The 20052-nt window shown below is 43.2% G+C and overlaps 1 protein-coding gene across 2 annotated transcripts; it reads left to right on the top strand.

Annotated features, from left to right (window-relative positions):
- Positions 1-322: 322 nt before the first annotated feature.
- troap (trophinin associated protein) lies at positions 323-17854 on the top strand. Of its 2 annotated transcripts, XM_035739370.2 has the most exons (14): positions 323-508; positions 836-945; positions 1125-1407; positions 1850-2486; positions 2630-2751; positions 10550-10601; positions 11914-12051; positions 12263-12411; positions 12677-12731; positions 16053-16120; positions 16311-16406; positions 16495-16972; positions 17146-17363; positions 17623-17854. In XM_035739370.2, the coding sequence occupies exons 2-14, from the start codon at positions 881-883 to the stop codon at positions 17695-17697; spliced, it is 2436 nt and encodes an 811-aa protein (XP_035595263.1). In that variant the 5' UTR covers positions 323-508; positions 836-880; the 3' UTR covers positions 17698-17854. The 2 variants fall into 2 exon arrangements, with proteins under 2 accessions (XP_035595263.1, XP_035595265.1); XM_035739372.2 differs by lacking the exon at positions 11914-12051.
- The last annotated feature ends 2198 nt before the right edge of the window (positions 17855-20052 follow it).

Genomic DNA, 20052 nt, shown 5'->3' with positions numbered 1-20052 from the left:
GTAATGCCTTAATTTTTGTTGAATAACAGGAAGAGTAGCTGCTGCCAAGGCATAATACATACAAATACAAATGACAGATTGAAAAGAAGAATACTAATATACAGAATACTAATATTTATATGTAACCAGGGGTGCGACTTGAAGCTCAGAAGGGGGCACAGGGACAAAGAAATTTCAGAGGGTGTGTGGGGAGGGAGTCATTGGATCACATGGTGTAGCATCATGCGTCGTTTCCATGGAGTTGTTTTTGCACGCTTGATGCTGATTGGTCAAAGAAAAGACGGCTCTTGAAAACAACTAGCGTAACGATTGGCTTCTAACTTTTCTGTTTTAACCAATGAAAATACTTGCTTTTTACAAACTGGAGCATGTTCAGGAAGTTTTGAGCTTGTCTTCTTATCATGCCTCTTTTGTGTTGAAAACAGAGGAAAGTCTGGGATATATTCATTATTTTTTAAGAAAACATTTTGTGAAGCAAGTAAACAATTCTCTATTTTGAAGTGTGCATGTGAGTACAGTCAGATTTTCTCTCTTGTCACGGTCAGCTACCCAGAGAGCAAGCTGCCCCTTCTCTCAGTAGCTCGCTTGAAGCTAGCAGCAACAGTACCGTTTAAATTGTTAAAAGTTTTGTGGTGTTTTCTAAGGGATTCGAATATTTCAGTGGGTTATTTGCTTTATACGACAGCTATTAAGCGAGTCATTAAACAATTCAACTAGCTAACTTGTAGCAAAGCAATTAAGCAATGTGGTTGCTGTTTTTGTCTCTAAAAAGTATATGCTCTTGCCAACTGTGTTAGCTAGCATGCTGAATTATGTTAACTAACATTTGGTTCAGGGTTTGTTATTTACAGAATTCTGTTGAACCTCTCTGACTGAGCCAATGATGGATTCCTCTCCGATTCTGCGTCAGCATAGTCAGAACAAAATCCTGAAAAATCATTCAAGGTAGGCCTACAGAGTTTGAACAACTAACGAGTCAATTGTGCTTTATGTTGGCGGTCGCCGCTCCCTAATGATGCATGGCCACTGTTTATCAAGTACTGTTAAGTTAACCTGAATTAAAAACACTGTATACACTGCCTGGAAAGTATATATGTCTGTCTACATTGACTGTAAATCTCCAGTCCAAACAGAATGAAGATCAACAGAATGACAGCAGACCCCAAACCAGGTTCTAAACACCCGTCTGTACCCCACCCTTGCAAACACCCCTCTGTACCCCACGGACACCATTCCAAACGAGGGACTGAGAACAAGGTCCCAGCAGCAACCTCAGACAAAGACCCTAAGCCCCCTGTAAGACCACTGGGCATCAGCAGGCTGCCAGTGCTTGCTAAATCCCTGCCCCTTCAGACGCCCTCTGACTTCACCCAGTCACACAAGAGATGGGAGGAGAACTCTCTAGCGGTAAGAACTATAGATAGATTCTAAATGCATAACCCAATTATAATATAATAATAATAATAATAATATATGCCATTTAGCAGACGCTTTTATCCAAAGCGACTTACAGTCATGTGTGCATACATTCTACGTATGGGTGGTCCCGGGAAACGAACCCACTACCCTGGCGTTACAAGCGCCATGCTCTACCAACTGAGCTACAGAAGGACCATCCCAATTATTGTTATATGGTAAACCCATTGCTTCAAATGAAATATATCACTGATTCTGGTCCGATATTAAGCCAAATTTCTGCATTAAAAAGTATGTGCGATGGGGAGTGTTTCTTAACCAGGAATAGCCCTAACTTTGTTGAGAAACCGGCCCTGAAAGTGTATCTTACTAGCATTACTGTCAATGCTAAGGGATGTCATTTATATTTTTGTCCTTATCTGTTTTCCTAAAGGGTAAAGCAAAGAGGAAGAAGCCAAACACCAAGCCTGTACCTTTCAACTTCACCCATCCTAGAGCCAACCGAATGGGGGCAACGAACCAGAGGAGGCCGCTGGTTGCTCAAACCACCCAACCTGAAAATACTTTGAGCACTGCTGCCAGCCATAAAACAAGACTCACAACGACAGCTAAACTACCCAGTTCCGTCCCACAAACTCATAACAAGGCCCGAACAAAGTCAACAGTAGATCTCGCTGCTCGACTCCCTACACTCACACAACACTTGGCGGCCAGAAAAGAAGGTCCAGGGCTAGCAGGCATCTTGTCACATCACGATGGAGAAGAATGGCCCCAGGCTTCCAGTGCTGCCACCTCCATGCCTTTGTCTCAACATCTGAAACCAAAGGCACAGTCTTCTTCAGACAATCCATTTCACGGATCTGGATCGGGGCAGCTTGATCTTTCCAGACCTCCCAGTTCATTTGGTCCTGGCTCAGGTCTATCGTCCATTGCTTTCTCATTTAGCAGTGACTCCTCCACTACCTCAGCCAAGCCCACTGCCCTCAGTACGGAAGCCTGCAGGGGCCATTTGGACACGCTCAGCATCAAAGATCTTTCCGAGCCTGGCCAGTTATTAAGTAGCACCGCTGGTGAGTTCAGAGCTCATCATATAGTTGCAGTGTCATGGTGTTTGTTCTCTCTCCCTTGTCTCTAGATTTTCTATGTTTTTGTCTTCAGATTTATATTTAGTTTTTGAAATTGTGTTCCATTGTCCCTTGTGTATGTGTTCCAGGGTGTGTGGAGGCCTTCTCTTCTGACCCCTTTGCCCTACGTAGTATCCTGCAGAATATCGGAGTCAATGCTGCTGGGGCTTCTATGTCTAGCCGTCCCTCTACAAAAGCCTATAACAACATGGTGAGTTGTCCTAAGGTTCCTTTACACAGCAGACCTGGTACTCTATTAGATTGAGAGACACAGGAGAGGAGTGCTTCTTTGGTTATATACTGAACAAAAATATAAACGCAACAAAATAAAAAAAAATCCAAATGCACAAAAACCTTGTCTCAAATTTTGTGCACAAATGTGTTTACATCCCTGTTAGTGAACATTTCTCCCTTGCTATGATAGTCCATCCAACTGGCATTTCAAGAAGCTGATTAAACAGCACAATTATTACACAGGTGCTCCTTGTGCTGGGGGACAATAAAAGGCAACTCTAAAAGGGAGAGTTTGGGCTACCATTACCTGTCTGTAATATTTAGCATTAGGATACTTATCGTTAGCAGTCCTTATAGCGTAGGCATGTTGACACCCTGTCCTTGAGCCTTCTCTTCGTACGTCCTATGTAAAAGCACCCACGTGGCCACTTCAGCTTGTACACCACATATGTAGTGTTGCAGTTGACAAATTATTGAACTTTATAGGTTCCAGGTCCACACGTGTCCCTGAATGTATTTGTTTTTTACAATGTGATTGTAGTTACCACATGGGAAGTTGCCTCTGGGCTTGGGGAGCCAACTTGGTTTAGTTACTGGGATGAGTTCACTGTGCACCAACTTATCCTTGAGAGCAGGGGCCCTTCTGTAAGAGAATGCTGGGAGTTCAGTGAACACATCGCACAGAGTAGGATCACATTCAGTGATGCTCCAATTGCGTTTAATGATGTTCTTAACTAACCCTGGCTGCGTCGAGTCACAAAATAGATTGGTTTGGGGTTTTGAGGCCTCTGTGTGTGTTTGAGAAGACATTCTCTTTCCAGAGATTGAGCTTTGGTGAGAGACAGGTTTAACAGGCTAGGTTTGTATCCCCGTTGCTGAAACCTAAAATGCATTTCCACAGCCTTTTTCCCCAAAATCCTACTCCCGATCACAAATATGGTGCAGCTTTTGAAATTGCTCGAACAGAATGTTCTTAATCAGACTAGCGGGGTGAAAATAGTCCACCCTGAGGATAGTATTGCGGTCCATACCTTTCCTGTATATGGTGGTGTGGAGTGAGCCATCCCGAGTTAAGATTTTTAGAAGCAGAAATGTAAATTCCTTTTGCCTGTATTTTACACTCAGTTTAAAATTCTCATTGCGGGAATTAACATAGTTGTGTAATTCGAACTATTCATTTTCTGATGCAGAGAACATTCAAGGGACATCAATGTATCTGTCATACCATACAATAAAAAAAGGGTTAGCAGACCAGAGAATTAACTTCTCGTCCCCAAAAAACCTTCTGTTGTCTGAAGAGCTTGTCCTGGAAAATAAACCACTTTCTTTATCTGGCCTAAGTTGGAGATAATGCTTTAAAGCCTCCAGACCTTCATTGTGTACAATATTGTTGTAGGGATTCAACATCCATGGTTACCAAATAGGAAGATCCAACGTCTTTCATCTCAGATAGCATGTTAAGAGTGTGAGTCTTATCTTCAAGGAAAAGGGAGAGTTTGTCCAAACTCTCCTCTTTCCTTTCCTTTTAGTGTTCTCTGAATCAGAAAATGAATTGTAAGAATTCTACAACTATATAAGTGTCAAATTCTCATTGAGGGAATTGACAGAGTTTAGAATACAGTCAAATGGAAACTATCTTAAAATCTCACTCCACACCACCATTTGCAGGAAAAGTATGGACCACAATACTATCCTTGGGGAAGATATGTTTTCACCCCGCAAGTCTAATAACAATCCCTTTGGAAAATTTCAAAGGCTCTTTGGAAAGAGAGTTTTCTCAAACACACTCACAGACCTCAACCCCAAACCAATCTATTTTGTGACCCGCCACAGCCAGGAGGCAGCCAGGGTTAAGGACATCATCAAACGCAATTGGAGCATAACTGAAAGTGCGACGTGTTCACTGCACCCCCGGCATTCTCTCGCAGAAGGGCCCCTACCCTCAAGGATAAGTTGGTGCACAGCGACCTCACACCAGTAACTAAGCCAAGTTGGCTTCCCAAACCCAGAGGCAACTTCCCATGTGGTAACTACATTCACTGCCATCACATTGTAAAAACAAATACATTCAGGGACACTTGTGGACCTGGAACCCATAAAGTTCAATCATTTGTCAACTGCAACACTACCTGTGTAGTGTACAGGCTTGTGTGCCCACGTGGGGGCTTTTATATAGGACGTACTAAGAGAAGGCTAAAGGACAGGGTGTCTGAGCATGCCTATGCTATAAGGGCTGCTAATGACAAGTATCCTATGGCTAAACATTACAGACAGGTTGGCCATGGCAGCCCAAACTCTCTGAAAGCCACGGCCATTGAGGTGGTTCCCAGTTCAAATTAAATGTTTGTCACACCTTACAGTGAAATACTTACTTACAAGCTCTTAACCAACAATGCCGTTTTAAGAAAATACCTAAAAAGTTAACAAATAATTCATGAGCAGCAGTAAAATAACAATAGAGGCTATATACAGGGGGTGTCGGTACCGAGTCAATACGCCGGGGCACTGGTGTCGAGGTAATATGTAGAATTATTAAAATGACTATGAAAAGATAATAACAGTAGCAGCTCGAGGTCGACCGATTATGATTTTTCAATACAGATTATTGGAGGACCAAAAAAGCCGATACCAATTAAATCGGACGATTTTTATTTAAAAAATAAATATATATATTTTAAAAACTATTTGTAATAATGACAATTAAAACAATACTAAATTAACACTTATTTTAACTCAATATAATACATCAATAAAGTCAATTTAGCCTCAAGTAGATAATGAAACATGTTCAATTTGGTTTAAATTAATGCAAAAACCGTGTTAGAGAAGAACCTTAAAGTGCAATATGTGCTATGTAAGAAAGCTAACCTTTCAGTTCCTTGCTCAGAACATGAGAACATATGAAAGCTGGTGGTTCCATTTAACATTAGTCTTCAATATTCCCAGGTAAGAAGTTTTAGGTTGTAGTTATTATAGGACTATTTCCCTCTATACCATTTGTATTTCATTAACCTTTGGCTATTGGATGTTCTTATAGGCACTTTAGTATTGCCAGTGTAACAGTATAGCTTCCGTCCCTCTCCTTGCTCCTCCCTGGGCTCGAACCAGCAACACAACGACCACAGCCACCACATCGAAGCAGCGTTACCCATGCAGAGCAAGGGAAACAACCACCCCAAGGCACAGAGGGAGTGAAGTTTGAAACGCTATTAGTGCGCGCTAACTAGCCAGCCATTTCACTTCGGTCACACCAGCCTCATCTCGGGAGTTGATCGGTTTGAAGTCATAAACGGCGCAATACTTGACGCACAACTAAGATCTGCTGACAAAACTCACGAAAGAGCGTTGTTTGAATGAATGTTTATATGCCTGCTACCGCTCAGTCAGATACTTAGATACTTGTATGCTCAGTCAGATTATATGCAACACAGGACACGCTAGATGATATCTAGCAATATCATCAACCATGTGTAGTTAACTAGTGATTATGATTGATTGTTTTTTATAAGATAAGTTTAATGCTAGCAAGCAACTTACCTTGGCTTACTGCATTTGCGTAACAGGCAGTCTCCTTGTGGAGTGCAACGAGAGAGAGGCAGGTCGTTATTGCGTTGGACTAATTAACTGTAAGGTGACATGATTGGATCCCCTGAGCTGACAAGGTGAAAATCTGTCTTTCTGCCCCTGAAAGAGGCAGTTAACCCAACGTTCATAGGTCGTCATTGAAAATAAGAATGTGTTCTTTATAGACTTGTCTAGTTAAATAAAGATCAAATAAAGGTGTGTAAAAAAAAATTGGCGCCAAAAAATACTGATTTACGATTGTTATGAAAACTTGAAATCGGCCCTAATTAAACGGCCATTCCGATTAATCGGTTGACCTCTAGTAGCAGCAGCGTAGAAGGGTCAGAGACCTGACCCTGGTGAAATGTAAATGGTCTGGGTAGGCATTTGATTAGATGTTCAGGAGTCTTATGGCTTTGGGGTAGAAGCTGTTTAGAAGCCTTTTGGACTTGGCGCTCCGGTACCGTTTGCTGTGCGGTAAGCAGAGAGAACAGTCCATGACTAGGATGGCTGGAGGATTTGACCATTTTTAGGACCTTCCTCTGACACTGCCTGGTATAGAGGTCCTGGATGGCAGGAAGCTTGGCCCCGGTGATGTTCTGGGCCGTACACACTACCCTCTGTAGTGCCTTGCGGTCCGAGGTTGAGCAGGTGCCATATTAGGCATTGATGCAACCCGTCAGGATGCTCTCGAAGGTGCAGCTGTTAAACCTTTTGAGGATCTGAGGACCCATGCCAAATCTTTAGTCGTGCCCTCTTTACGACTGTGTGCTTGGACCATGTTAGTTTGTTGGTGATTTGGACACCAAGGAACTTGAAGCTCTCAACCTGCTCCACACAGCCCCGTCGATGAGAATGGGGGTGTGCTCCTCCTTTTCATGTAGTCCACAATCAACTCCTTTGTCTTGATCATGTTGAGGGAGAGGTTGTTGTCATTGTACCACACGGTCAGGTCTCTGACCTCAGGCTTTATCGTGGTTGTCGGTGATCAGGCCCACCACTGTTGTGTCATCTGCAAACTTAATGATGGTGTTGGAGTCGTGCCTGGCCGTGCAGTCATGAGTGAACAGGGAGTACAGGAGGGGACTGAGCACGGATCCCTGATAGGACCCTGTGTTGATGATCAGCGTGGCGGATATGTTGTTAACTAACTTTAACACCTGGGCGAGGCCATCAGGAAGCCCAGGATCCAGTTGCAGAGGGAGGTGTTTGGTCCCAGGGTCCTTAGCTTAGTGATGAGCTTTAAGGTGGTGTTGAACGCTGAGCTGTAGTCAATGAATTGTCTCAAATATTTAATGTTCAGGATCTTTAAACTAAGGGCCACTGTATTACCAGGTCTAAATGAGGAAATGTACAGTGCTTTACAAAAGTATTCACACCCTTGGTGTTTTTCCTATTTTGTTGCATTACAACCTGTAATTTAAATGGATTTTTATTTGGATTTCATGTAATGGACATACACAAAATAGTTCAAATTGCTGAAGTGAAATGAAAAAATGTACAAACCACTTTTCTGTTTTTTTTTTTTTTTGCTATGAAGCCCCTAAATAGGATCTGGTGCAACCAATTACCTTCAGAAGTCACATAATTAGTTAGATTACACACAGGTGGACTTTTCTTAAGTGTCACATGATCTCAGTATATATACACTTGTTCTGGAAGGCCCCTGAGTCTGCAACACCACTAAGCAAGGGGCACCACCAAGCAAGCAGCACCATAAAGACCAATGAGCTCCCCAAAAAGGTCAGGGACAAAGTTGTGGAGAAGTACAGATCAGGGCTGGGTTATAAAAAAAATAGCAGAAACTTTGAACATCCCATAGAGGACCATTAAATCCATTATAAAAATTGTAAAAATGGAAAGAATATGGCACCACAACAAACCTGCCAAGAGCGGGCCACACACAAAAACTCACAGACCAGGCACGGAGGGCATTAATCAGAGAGTCAACAAAGAGACCAAAGATAACCTTGAAGCAAAGATTCACAGTGGAGATTGGAGTATCTGTCCATAGGACAACTTTAAGCCATACACTCCACAGAGCTGGGCTTTATGGAAGAGTGACCAGAACAAAGCCATTGCTTAAAGAAAATAAAAAGCAAACATTTAGTGTTCGCCAAAAGGCATGTGGGAGACTCCCCAAAGATATGGAGGAAGGTATTCTGGTCAGACGAGACTAAAATATAGCTTTTTGCTCATCAAGGAAAACACTATGTCTGGCACAAACCCAACACCTCTCATCACCCCGAGAATACCATCCCCACAGTGAAGCATGGTGGTGGCAGCATCATGCTGAGGATATGTTTTTCATTGGCAGACTGGGAAACTGGTCAGAATTGAAGGATTGATGGATGGTTCACAAGAATTATATTTTGCATGTTGTGTAAATCAAATGATACAAAGTCCCAAAAAAATCAATTTTCATTCCAGGTTGTAAGGCAGCAAAATAGGAAAAATGCCAAGGGGGTGAATACTTTCGCAAGCCACTATTATTCTCCCTTCCTGTAAGAGATATGTGGTTTATACACTGCTCAAAAACATAAAGGGAACACCTCCCAAGTCAATCACACTTCTTTGAAATCAAACTGTCCACTTAGGAAGCAACACTGATTGACACTCCGCCTTTGTGCAAGAGGAGCACTGCCAGAGCCCTGCAAAATGACCTCCAGCAGGCCACAAATGTGCATGTGTCTGCTCAAACGGTCAGAAACAGACTCTATGTGCTTACAGCCCAACACCGTGCAGGACGTTTGGCATTTGCCAGAGAACACCAAGATTGGCAAATTTGCCACCGGCGCCCTGTGCTCTTCACTGATTTAAAGCAGGTTCACACTGAGCACATGACAGACGTGACAGAGTCTGGAGATGCCGTGGAGAACGTTCTGCTGCCTGCAACATCCTCCAGCATGACCGGTTTGGCGGTGGGGCAGTCATGGTGTGGGGTGGCATTTCTTTGGGGGGCCGCACAGCCCTCCATGGGCTCACCAGAGGTAGCCTGACTGCCATTAGGTACCGAGATGAGATCCTCAGACCGCTTGTGAGACCATATGCTGGTGCGGTTGGCCCTGGGTTCCTCCTAATGCAAGACAATGCTAGACCTCATGTGGCTGGAGTGTGTCAGCAGTTCCTGCAAGAGGAAGGCATTGATGCTATGGACTGGCCTGCCCCTTCCCCAGACCTGAATCCAATTGAGCACATCTGGGACATCATGTCTCGCTCCATCCACCAACGCCACGTTGCACCACAGACCGTCCAGGAGTTGGCGGATGCCAGGTCTGGGAAGAGATCCCTCAGCAGACCATCCGCCACCTCATCAGGAGCATGCCCAGGCATTGTAGGGAGATCATACAGGCACGTGGAGGCCACACACACTACTGAGCCTAATTTTGACTTGTTTTAAGGACATTACATCAAAGTTGGATCAGCCTGTAGTGTGGTTTTTCACTTTCATTTTGAGTGCGACTCCAAATCCAGACCTCCATGGGTTGATAAATTTGATTTCCACTGATAATTTGTGATTTTGTTGTCAGCACATTCAACTATGTAAAGAAATAAGTAGTTAATAAGAATATTTCATTCGTTCAGATCTAGGATGTGTTATTTTAGTGTTCCCTTTATTTTTTTGAGCAGTGTACATTTTTTTTGTTCTCCAATCTTAAGGTTAGTAGCAAGAGCTCGTGTACAGTTTTTTTTTTTTTCCTTTTATGATATTGCATTTCTTTTGTGGTGTTCCATTCTTGTTATGCCATGTTTGTCTTTGTATCTTGAATGTTTTTTATCCTTAAGTCTTTTTTTGCTTTATCAACTACATATGTTAATGAATTGAGTCACTTCCTGTGAGAGTTGGGTTATACAACAGTTTGTCCACCACTATTCTTTGTCACCCTGATGGAGGTTGCAAGGCATCGGTGGGTTTTATTCTTACCATACATTAGGCGTTCTTATTTTTCCACTACATGAGTTACTTGATTTTGTTTGCACAAAGGCTGTTCTGGCATTGTTTACTATCCAGCATCAACTTATTTTTGTTCTATTAGATTGAGGTTGCCTGGCGCAATGGAACCAATAGAATAGTCAGTAATCAAACACTCAACGTATTTGAAAGAAAACAAATGCCAATTGAAGTGAACCCAGATCTGCAGGGTACTTACTGACTGTTGTGTGTCCAAAATCAGCCTGTGAACTAACTTGAAGTGATCTTTCCTCTGCAGCCCCAGAGAGTGTCCATCATGAAGAGTCAACAGAAGACTGCACCCTCTGCAGGTCAGTGGTAGTAGTACTGGACATTTCCAAGCTGCATATAAGGGTTTATGAACTGCTGATATAAACTCAGCAAAAAAAGAAATGTCCCCCTTTCAGGACCCCAGTCTTTCAAAAGATAATTCGTAAAAATCCAAATAACTTCACAGATCTTCATTGTAAAGGGTTTAAACACTGTTTCCCATTCTTGTTTAATGAAACATAAACAATGAATTAACATGCACCTGTGGAACAGTCGTTAAGACACTAACAGCTTACAGACGGTGGGCAATTAAGATCACAGTTATGATAACTAAGGACACTAAAGAGGCCTTTCTACTGACTCCGAAAAACACCAAAAGAAACATGACCAGGGTTCCTGCTCATCTGCATGAACATGCCTTAGGCATGCTGCAAGGAGGCATGAGGACTGCAGATGTGGCCAGGGCAATAAATTGCAATGTCCGTACTGTGAGACGCCTAAGACGGCGCTACAGGGAGACCGGAAGGACAGCTGATCGTCCACACAGTGGCAGATCACGTGTAACAACACCTGCACAGGATCGGTACACCCGAACATCACACCTGCGGGACAAGTGCAGGATGACAACAACATCTGCCCACGTTACACCAGGAACGAATAATCCCTCCATCAGTGCCCAGACTGTCCGCAATAGGCTGAGAGAGGCTGGGTTGAAGGCTTGTAAGCCTGTTGTAAATGCAGGTCCTCACCAGGCATCAACCTCAACAACGTTGCCTATGGGCACAAACCCATCGTTGCTGGACCAGACAGGACTGACAAATTTCTCTTCACTGACGAGTCGCGGTTTTGTCTTACCAGGAGCGATGGTCGGATTCGCGTTTATCGTCAAAGGAATGAGCGTTACACCGAGGCCTGTACTCTGGAGCGGGATCGATTTGGAGGTGGAGGGTCTGTCATGGTCTGGGGCGGTGTGTCACAGCATCATTGGATTCCCCCCTTTTTTTTTCCTTCGGGCACACAATATTCCATTTCTGTTAGTCACATGTCTGTGGAACTTGTTCAGTTTGTCTCAATTGTAGAATCTTATGTTCTTACAAATATTTACACATGTTAAGTTTGCTGAAAATAAACACAGTTGACAGTGAGAGGATGTTTCTTTTTTTTGCTGAGTTTAGCATTGACATTGAAGGCTATTTCCGTGTTGAAATGTTGCATGTTGCACCCCTTTAAAAACACAATTTGCGCTGATCTGTTTAATTAGCCAGCCTATTCAAACTCCTACTCCAGCTCAATCTAAGGGCCTAGGATAGGCTAGAAAGTCTGTACACTTGTATGTGCTTGAATTGTTTATAGGTCCCGTAAGATCTATTCAGTTCTCCCCTGAGCCTTCAGCCCTCAACAGCATCCTTCAGAATGAAGGGGTCACCTACCCTCTGCAGCCCCAGAGAGTGTCTGTCATGAAGAGTCACCAGAAGATTGCAGCCTCGGCAGGTCCGTGGTAGTACTACTTGGACATGTTCCATCTTTGAGCACGTTTTGAAGAGCAACGTGTAGAAATGCCTGCAAACTAGCTTACTACTGCTTCATTATCATGATGCAAAAATATTCATTGTAAAGAAGCTTTCTAGCTTCAACCAGTGCTAAAAGAAAGAAAAAAAGTTTAACTAATATGTCTGTAACCTTGTATGTGCTTGTGTTCCAGGTCCAGGACGGAGTGTCCCGTTCACCCCAGACCCCACGGCCCTGAGGAGCATCCTGCAGAATGAAGGGGTGACAGCTGGGGGAATGCTGTGGGCCACACCACAACGCACCTCTGTCTGCCCCTCTGGCAGGGGAACCTCCATCTACACTGTGAGTTAATATTTTGATCGATAAATTTATTTAAAATGTAGGATTTGATAATGCATATAAAGCCTCTCCAGCCAGGGTGAAAACAACTTTATATGCATTTCAATTAAGATTTAAAAGTCATTGCCATAGTACTGCCTCATGTCCTTATTTCTCATGTCATGTCTCCTTAGTGCTGCATGAAACAGTCAGCCACAGTTTACTGATGAGTATAGAGAGGCTTTAGGAATATAAACAGAATATTCACTGTGGTGCTTTACCTTTCCAGGCTCAGAGAGTACCTGTCACAAAGAGTTGCACTGAAGCATCTGGAGGACCTCTGGGTAAGTTATACTGAACAAAAATATAAAGGCAACATTTAACCATTTCAAAGATTTTACTCAGTTACAGTTCATAGACGGAAATCAGTCAATTGAGTAAAATTCAGTAGGCCCTAATCTATAGATTTCACATGTCTGGGTGCAGACATGGGTGGGCCTGGCAGGGCATAGGTCCACCCACTTGGTTGATGTACCGCCAAATTCTTAAAAATGACGTCGGAGGCGGCTTTTGGTTAAGTTCTCTGGCAACAGCTCTGTTGGACATTCCTGAAGTCAGCATGCCAATTGCACGCTCCCTCAACTAGACATCTGTGGCATTGTCTTGTGTGACAAAACTGCACATTTTAGAGTGGCCTTTTATTGTCCACAGGACAAGGTTCACCTGTGTAATGATCTTGCTGTTTAATCAGCTTCTTGATATGCCACACCTGTCAGGTAGATGGACTATCTTGGTAAATGAGAAATGCTCACTAACAGGGATGTAAACAATTTTGTGCACAAAATTTGAGAGAAAGATGCTTTTTGTGCATATGGAACATTTCTGGGATCTTTTATTTCAGCTCATGAAACATGGGACCAACACTACCTGTTGCGTTTTATATTTTTGTTCAGTGTAGTTACAGTGCATTGGGAAAGTATTCAGACTTTTTCCACATTTTGTTACGTTACAGCCTTTTCCTCATCAATCTACACACAATATCCCGCAATGACAAAGCAAAAACGATTTAGACATTTTTGCAAATGTATTAAAATATAAAAACCGATTCCTTATTTACATAAGTATTCAGACCCTTTCCTCTGATACTTTAAATTGAGCACAGGTTCATCCTGTTTCCATTGATCATCCTTGAGATGTTTCCACAACTTGATTGGAGTCCACCTAAGGTAAATTAAAATGACTGGAAATTATTTGGAAAAGCACACACCTGTCTATATAAGGTCCCACAGTCGACAGTGCATGTCAGAGCAAAAACCAAAGCCATGAGGTCGAAGGAATTGTCCGTAGAGCTCCGAGACAGAATTGTTGTCGAGGCACAGATCTGGGAAGGGTACCAAAACATTTTCTGCAGCATTGAAGAAGGTCCCCAAGAACACATTGTCCTCCTCCATTCTTAAATGGAAACATTTATGGTCACTCTGACAGAGCTCCCGATTTCCTCTATGGAGATGGTTGTCGTTCTGGAAGGTTCTCCCATCTCAGCAGCACTCTACCAATCAGGCCTTTATGGTAGAGTGACCAGACAGAAGCCACTCCTCAGTAAAAGGCACATGACAGCACGCTTGGAGTTTGACAAAAGGCTCCTGAATGACTCTGACCATGAGAAAAAATATCTTTGCTCTGAATGCCAAGCGTTATGTTTGGAGGAAACCTGTCCCCATCCCCACGGTGAAGCATGGTGGTGGCAGCATCATGCTTTGGGAATGTTTTTCAGTGGAGTGTCAGGAACTGGGAGACTGAGGGAAAGATGAACAGAGAAAAGTAGAGATCCTTGATGAAAACCTGCTCAGAACTTCAGACTGGGGCCAAGGTTCACCTTCCAACAGGACAACAACCCTAAGCACACAGCCAAGATAACGCAGGAGTGGCTTCAGGACAAGTCTCTGAATGTTCTAGAGTGACCCGCACAGAGCCCGGACTTGAACCCGATCAAACATTTCTGGAGACTTGAAAATAGCTGTGCAGCATTGCTCCTCATACAACCTAACAGAGTGTGAGATGATCTGCAGAGAAGAATTGGAGAAACTCCCCAAATACAGGTGTGCCAAGTCTGTAGCGTCATACACAAGAAGACTAATCGCAGGCAAAGGTGCTTCAACAAAGCACTGAGTAAATGGTCTAAATACTTTGTTTTCTACAAACTTGTTTCGCTTTGTCATTTATGGGGAATTGTGTGTAGATTGATAAGGATTTTTTAAAAATCGATTTTAGAATAAGGCTGTAAAGTAATAAAACGTGGAAAAAGTCTGAATACTTCCCGAATGCCCTGTATATGCTACCGTTTTCTATCGCCAGATATTCACCGGTTTGTCCCTCTCCTCTTGGGTCTGTGTTACTCAGGGGCCTTGAGGGAAAAATGTATTCGCTACGACTAATATGTGGTTGTTTTACCCAGCTATCTTAAGAGGAATGCACCAAATTGTAAGTCGCTCTGGATAAGAACGTCTGCTAAATGACACAAATGTAAATGTTCAAATGTTATGTCTGTCTTTATAACTTGATCTGAGCCCAATACTACATACCTGGTTTGAGGAGTTAGCGAGGTGTCTTTGGTCAACCGGTACCATCAAAGTGGCTCACCTTTTAGCCAGGTACATTTCTATGTCAACGAATCCTTAAGGACTAACTTGCTCCAGGGCAGGCTAACTACATTTATCCTGAATGAAGTGTGAGCTGTGAGTTGAGGACCAATGAAATCCTATTCCCTCACTATCGCAAAGATTGCTTCATTATCCCCTTCATTTATGGAACACAACTGATTCAGTATTCTCTTTTTTTTTTGTTAAATGTTAAAATTCCTATCACATTTAGTAATGACAGAATGCATTTGAATCTTCGCGCACAGTAAAACTTTTATATGACAGTTACAAGCCTGCTAGAGTTGGCGATCCTCTGAGGAGTATCCTATGAAGCAAGCTGGATATCCTGAGGGTTTTCTCAAGTTAACCAGCTTCAGTTAGTTTCACATTCCAGCTCAGGCTTCATCCTTACTACGACGGGGAATACTGCTTGTGAAGTAGGATTGTTCTTGTGCCATCTCCTTTGTATTACTTATCGTTAATGCCGTCTTTGGTGTGCTTATCAATGCACAAGCGCCCCCCACTTCTATCGATATTTGTATTACATTACATGAAGTTTAAAATGGATTCTGTCATTACTAAATGTGTAATGTGATATATTTTAACAACTTTTTTTTGCACAGGAAAAACATTTTGAGTAATAAAATATTGAATAATTAATCTTCCCCAAATGAAGGAGATGATGATGCAATCTTTGCAACGGAGTGAATCTGATTGGTCTTCAACTTGCGTTTGTCATTGCATTCAGGGTAAGTAGAGTTAGTTAGCCAGCCCCAGAGCAGGTTAGCTCTGAAGGATTCGTTTCCATAGACATGTACCTGGCTAAAACGTGACGCACTTCCGCATTACCGTTTTTCTTTTAAATTGTACTTATTTATTTATTTAATCCTGATTTGAACTCTGAGTTGACCACAGTTGCTAACTCCTCAAACCTGCTTTGTAGGATACCCCTCTGTCTCTGTGTTATGAAGTAGTCTGTCGCTGTCCGTCTGTCAATATGATCTATCTGTCTGTCCCTCTCATCAGTGATGCCAGTCGGCCAGAAGTGGACACCCCAGCGGGTCCCTGACACCAGGCATCAGCCCATGTCCATGGTAAGTATGTTACAGTACACTTTTCACTCGTATGTCCATGGTCTGTATGTAGAATTTTTTTTTGATTTTGAACTGTCAACACTAAAGTGGCACCTTCTCAGCAAATGTTGCCCATGGTGGAATCAAACTGACAATCCTGATATTGCCAGCACCATAGATGCTCTAACTCACTGAGCCATCTTTTTTTCAGGGGAGGCACCTGTCTGCCCACCGGACCCCCTATGCATGCTCTCCTAGACTCTGGGGCCTCCAGGGCCACAACCGAGATCTGGAGACACACAAGGAGGTGAGGACCACATGACTGAATTAGGTTGCTAACGTCTATTTCATAATGTTGAGTCAGTTAAGTCATTGAGTGTGTGTGTTTGTTGCAGGAGGTTGTTCAGAGATTATTCAAGGAGACGGACCAAGAGGAAGATAGGATAGACAACAGAGAGCTGGACGAAGACCCCGCTGAGACCCGAGCTGACAAGGACCAAGAGGAGGAGGAGGAAGAGCAAAATAACACTGGAAGAGGACTCCAGACCTTCTTTCAAGCCCCACACAGGGAATCTGTTATTTTCTTCTCAACGGGGAAGAAGCTGCTCAGAGCAGCTCCAGCACAAGAACAGGAAAGCCCTGTGGCTGGATTTCTGGAGCGAGGTGGGCCCCTGGAGCGAAGTGGGCCACTGGAGAAGTGTTGGCCTGGGGCCAGAGCTTCAGCACAGGGGACTGTCCTCGAGCTCCTGCTCCATCCAGTCAGACCCTCGTCTGGGCCAGAAGCTCTATCCACGGTTGCTACTGTAGCCGTAGCATCAGGCTTGACCAGGCCATCCAACCCCTCAGCCTTTGTCCCCCTGAGTCATCCCAGAGGTAGGACTGCTGAGACTATTTACCTTTTGATACTCCTTGTAGTGGGCAGAATCCATTGATAGATAAACATGTGATGGTTCTTATCCCATTGATGCAAAAAGTGCTTAATAAATACATTTGATTGACTGACCTCGGTCCTCTGAATGTCTAACCAGTAGCCTGTGTCGTTGCAGGTAGTATCATTATCCCAAAGAGCGGCGCTCTGAGTTCTGCTGCAGCCTTGCTCCGCCGGCGCCTCCCCCCTCTGCAGGAGCTACGTCTGGATGAGGAGGTGGCTACCTACACCACCTCCCCAGCCCCTCCCTGCTCCTCCATTGCCGCCTCCTCCGGGCCCATGCAGACCAGGTGTGGAAACCCTGTGGCAGCAGCCCTGTATCTGCAGGACTACACTGTGAGTTTGGTAGCATTGTTTAATTTACATATTAGTCCTACAGGCATTTAGCCCATCTATAGCATCGGTTTCTAAGATTCCTCCAGTAGCCGAGTGATGAACAAGACTTGGAAGGGTGGCATCTTCAGACTTTTCCTACCTATTGATGAGGATTCATGTTCATTGTCCAATAATCAGAAGAGCATCATTGATCATTTTGTGATAGTTCAAAGTAAATTGAAACTCTTTTCCTGTTCCTCCCTTCCTTTCTCCCCTTCAGAGTTTTCGGTCAATCATCTTGGACCCCTCGTCTGCTCTTTCCTCCCCCTGCTCCTCTCCTCTACAGGAGAGATGATGGCTTTTGCTTTGCACTGAGAATGTTAATCTTTTTTTTTTTTGTCTGGTCTTGTTTAATGATAAAACACTGTAAAAATTACGGATTGTTAAGCAAAGACTTGAAGGAGTGTATGTATGTACAGGTAACTGCTCAAATAAAGGAAACACCAACATAATGTGTACATTGGCATACTGTAGATTCTACAAGTGTCTGGAACTCTGTTAGAAGATTGCAACACCATTCTTCCACGAGAAGTTCTATCACTTAGTATTTTGTTTTTTGATGCTGGTGGAAAACGCCACTCCAGATGCCACTCCAGAAGCTCCTATAAGTTTTCGATGACTGAGATGGCGTATGGTTTACAGGTTCAACAAACCATTCAGTGACCAGTGGATGGGGGCATTATCATCCTATGGGGGCATTATCATCCTATGGGGGCATAGCCATGGTAGCCAAAATGACCTGCCCAGAATTTTGAATGTGTATTCAGACCCCTTGACTTTTCCCACATTTTGTTTACGTTACAGCCTTATTCTAAAATGGATTAAATCATATTTTTTTCATCAATCTACACATAATACCCCATAATGACAAAGCAAAAACTGTTTTAAAAAAAAAAAGTATTATAAATTTAAAAAACATTTTATTTACATACGTTTTCAGCCCCTTTGCTATGAGACTTGAAATGAAGCTCAAGTTTATCCTGTATCCATTGATCATCCATGAGATGTTTCTACAACTTGATTAGAGTCCACCTGGGTAAATTCAATTGATTGGACATGATTTGGAAAGGCACACAGGAATTGGCACACACAACTCGAAGGAATTGTCCTTAGAGCTCAGAGACAGCATTGTGTCCAGGCAGAGGTCTGAGGAAGGGTACTAAAAAAGTTATGCAGCTTTGAATGTCCCCAAGAACACAGTGGCCGCCATCATTCTTAAATGGAAGAAGTTTGGAACCACCAAATTGAGCGGTCAGGTATGTGACCAAGAACCCGGTGGTTACTCTGACAGTTCCTCTGTGGAGATGGGAGAACCTTCCAGAAAGACAACCATCTCTGCAGCACTCCACCAGTCAGGCTTGTATGGTACAGTGGCAAGATGGATGCCACTCCTCAGTAAAAAGCTCTGACCATGAGAAACAAGATTCTCTGGTCTGATGAAACCAAGATTTACTTGCTCCAGGGCAGGCTAACTATGCCAAGTGTCACGTCTGGAGGAAACATGGCACCATCCCTACAGTGAAGCATGGTGGTGAGACTTGTCCCGAAGCCACTCCTGTGTTGAATGTCCTTGAATGGCCCAGCTTGAGCCCGGACTTGAACCCCGGGTAGCCTAGTGGTTAGAGTGTTGGACTGTAGTGTTTATACCCAAGAAAACTCAAGGCTGTAATCGCTGCCAAAGTTAAATAAATAATTGTATTTTTGCCCGTATTTACAGTATCCAAGAATGTGACATTAAAAGTGTTTCATTCGAATCAAACAAAGAAAATGAATTGTCAAATCAATGTTGATATTTTCTAGACCACTGAACCCATTTGGACACTATTTGGAGTTTGTGGCTTGATCAATGTTACAAATATTTAAATTAAATGACCTTCCGGAAATGATGAGGGGAATATGTAGATTTGATTCGATGTTTGATTGTAATTTTTCATAAAACTGGGTCAATATCGATGTCAGCATTGTTTCGTGTTAAACACTAAAGAAATGAGGCCGAAATCAGATTGTGTAGATTTCAGGGCGTGTAAAACTCGTACTATGCATGTTTTGTGAGTTTTATTATGAAATGGTCGTGAAGCCCGTTGGAAACTATACATACTGAAATAGTTTTTTTTTAGGTTCTGATGCACAGTGTCAACTACAGCAATCTCGCAGAGCCAGACTGCTTTTTAGGTTCTGATGCACAGTGTCAACTACAGCAATCTCGCAGAGCCAGACTGCTTTTTAGGTTCTGATGCACAGTGTCAACTACAGCAATCTCGCAGAGCCAGACTGCTTTTTAGGTTCTGATGCACAGTATCAACTACAGCAATCTCGCAGAGCCAGACTGCTTTTTAGGTTCTGATGCACAGTGTCAACTACAGCAATCTCGCAGAGCCAGACTAGTGTCTCTTCATTTTTTTTAACCAATCTTATTTACAATGACGACCAAGAAGAGCCGCGTTAAAATGTCAAGGTAATTTCAGATTGAGCCGACGCTGCTTTTACCGTGAATGCAGTCCACGAAGGCGGGATCATTGCCTTTACATTTCAATCGAGCTATAACCTGAATTGAATCCAGCCCTCTGTGTCAACTGACTCTAGCGCTGTGTATGAAATTGCCATCTGGAATCTGAAGCCTTTAGCGGGGGAGTATGTATGACATTCCCTT

Source organism: Oncorhynchus keta, chromosome 27 (genome assembly GCF_023373465.1).
Source record: "Oncorhynchus keta strain PuntledgeMale-10-30-2019 chromosome 27, Oket_V2, whole genome shotgun sequence".
NCBI lineage: Eukaryota > Metazoa > Chordata > Actinopteri > Salmoniformes > Salmonidae > Oncorhynchus > Oncorhynchus keta.
This window is presented reverse-complemented; position numbering and strand designations above follow the sequence as displayed.

Excerpts from the sequence above, each read along its gene's own strand:
- troap (XM_035739370.2), top strand. The coding sequence starts at position 881 with ATGATGGATTCCTCTCCGATTCTGCGTCAGCATAGTCAGAACAAAATC. Across the intron at positions 2,487-2,629 it reads GTTATTAAGTAGCACCGCTG|GGTGTGTGGAGGCCTTCTCT; the intron begins GTGAGTTCAGAG and ends TATGTGTTCCAG. Across the intron at positions 12,412-12,676 it reads GGGGAACCTCCATCTACACT|GCTCAGAGAGTACCTGTCAC; the intron begins GTGAGTTAATAT and ends TTACCTTTCCAG.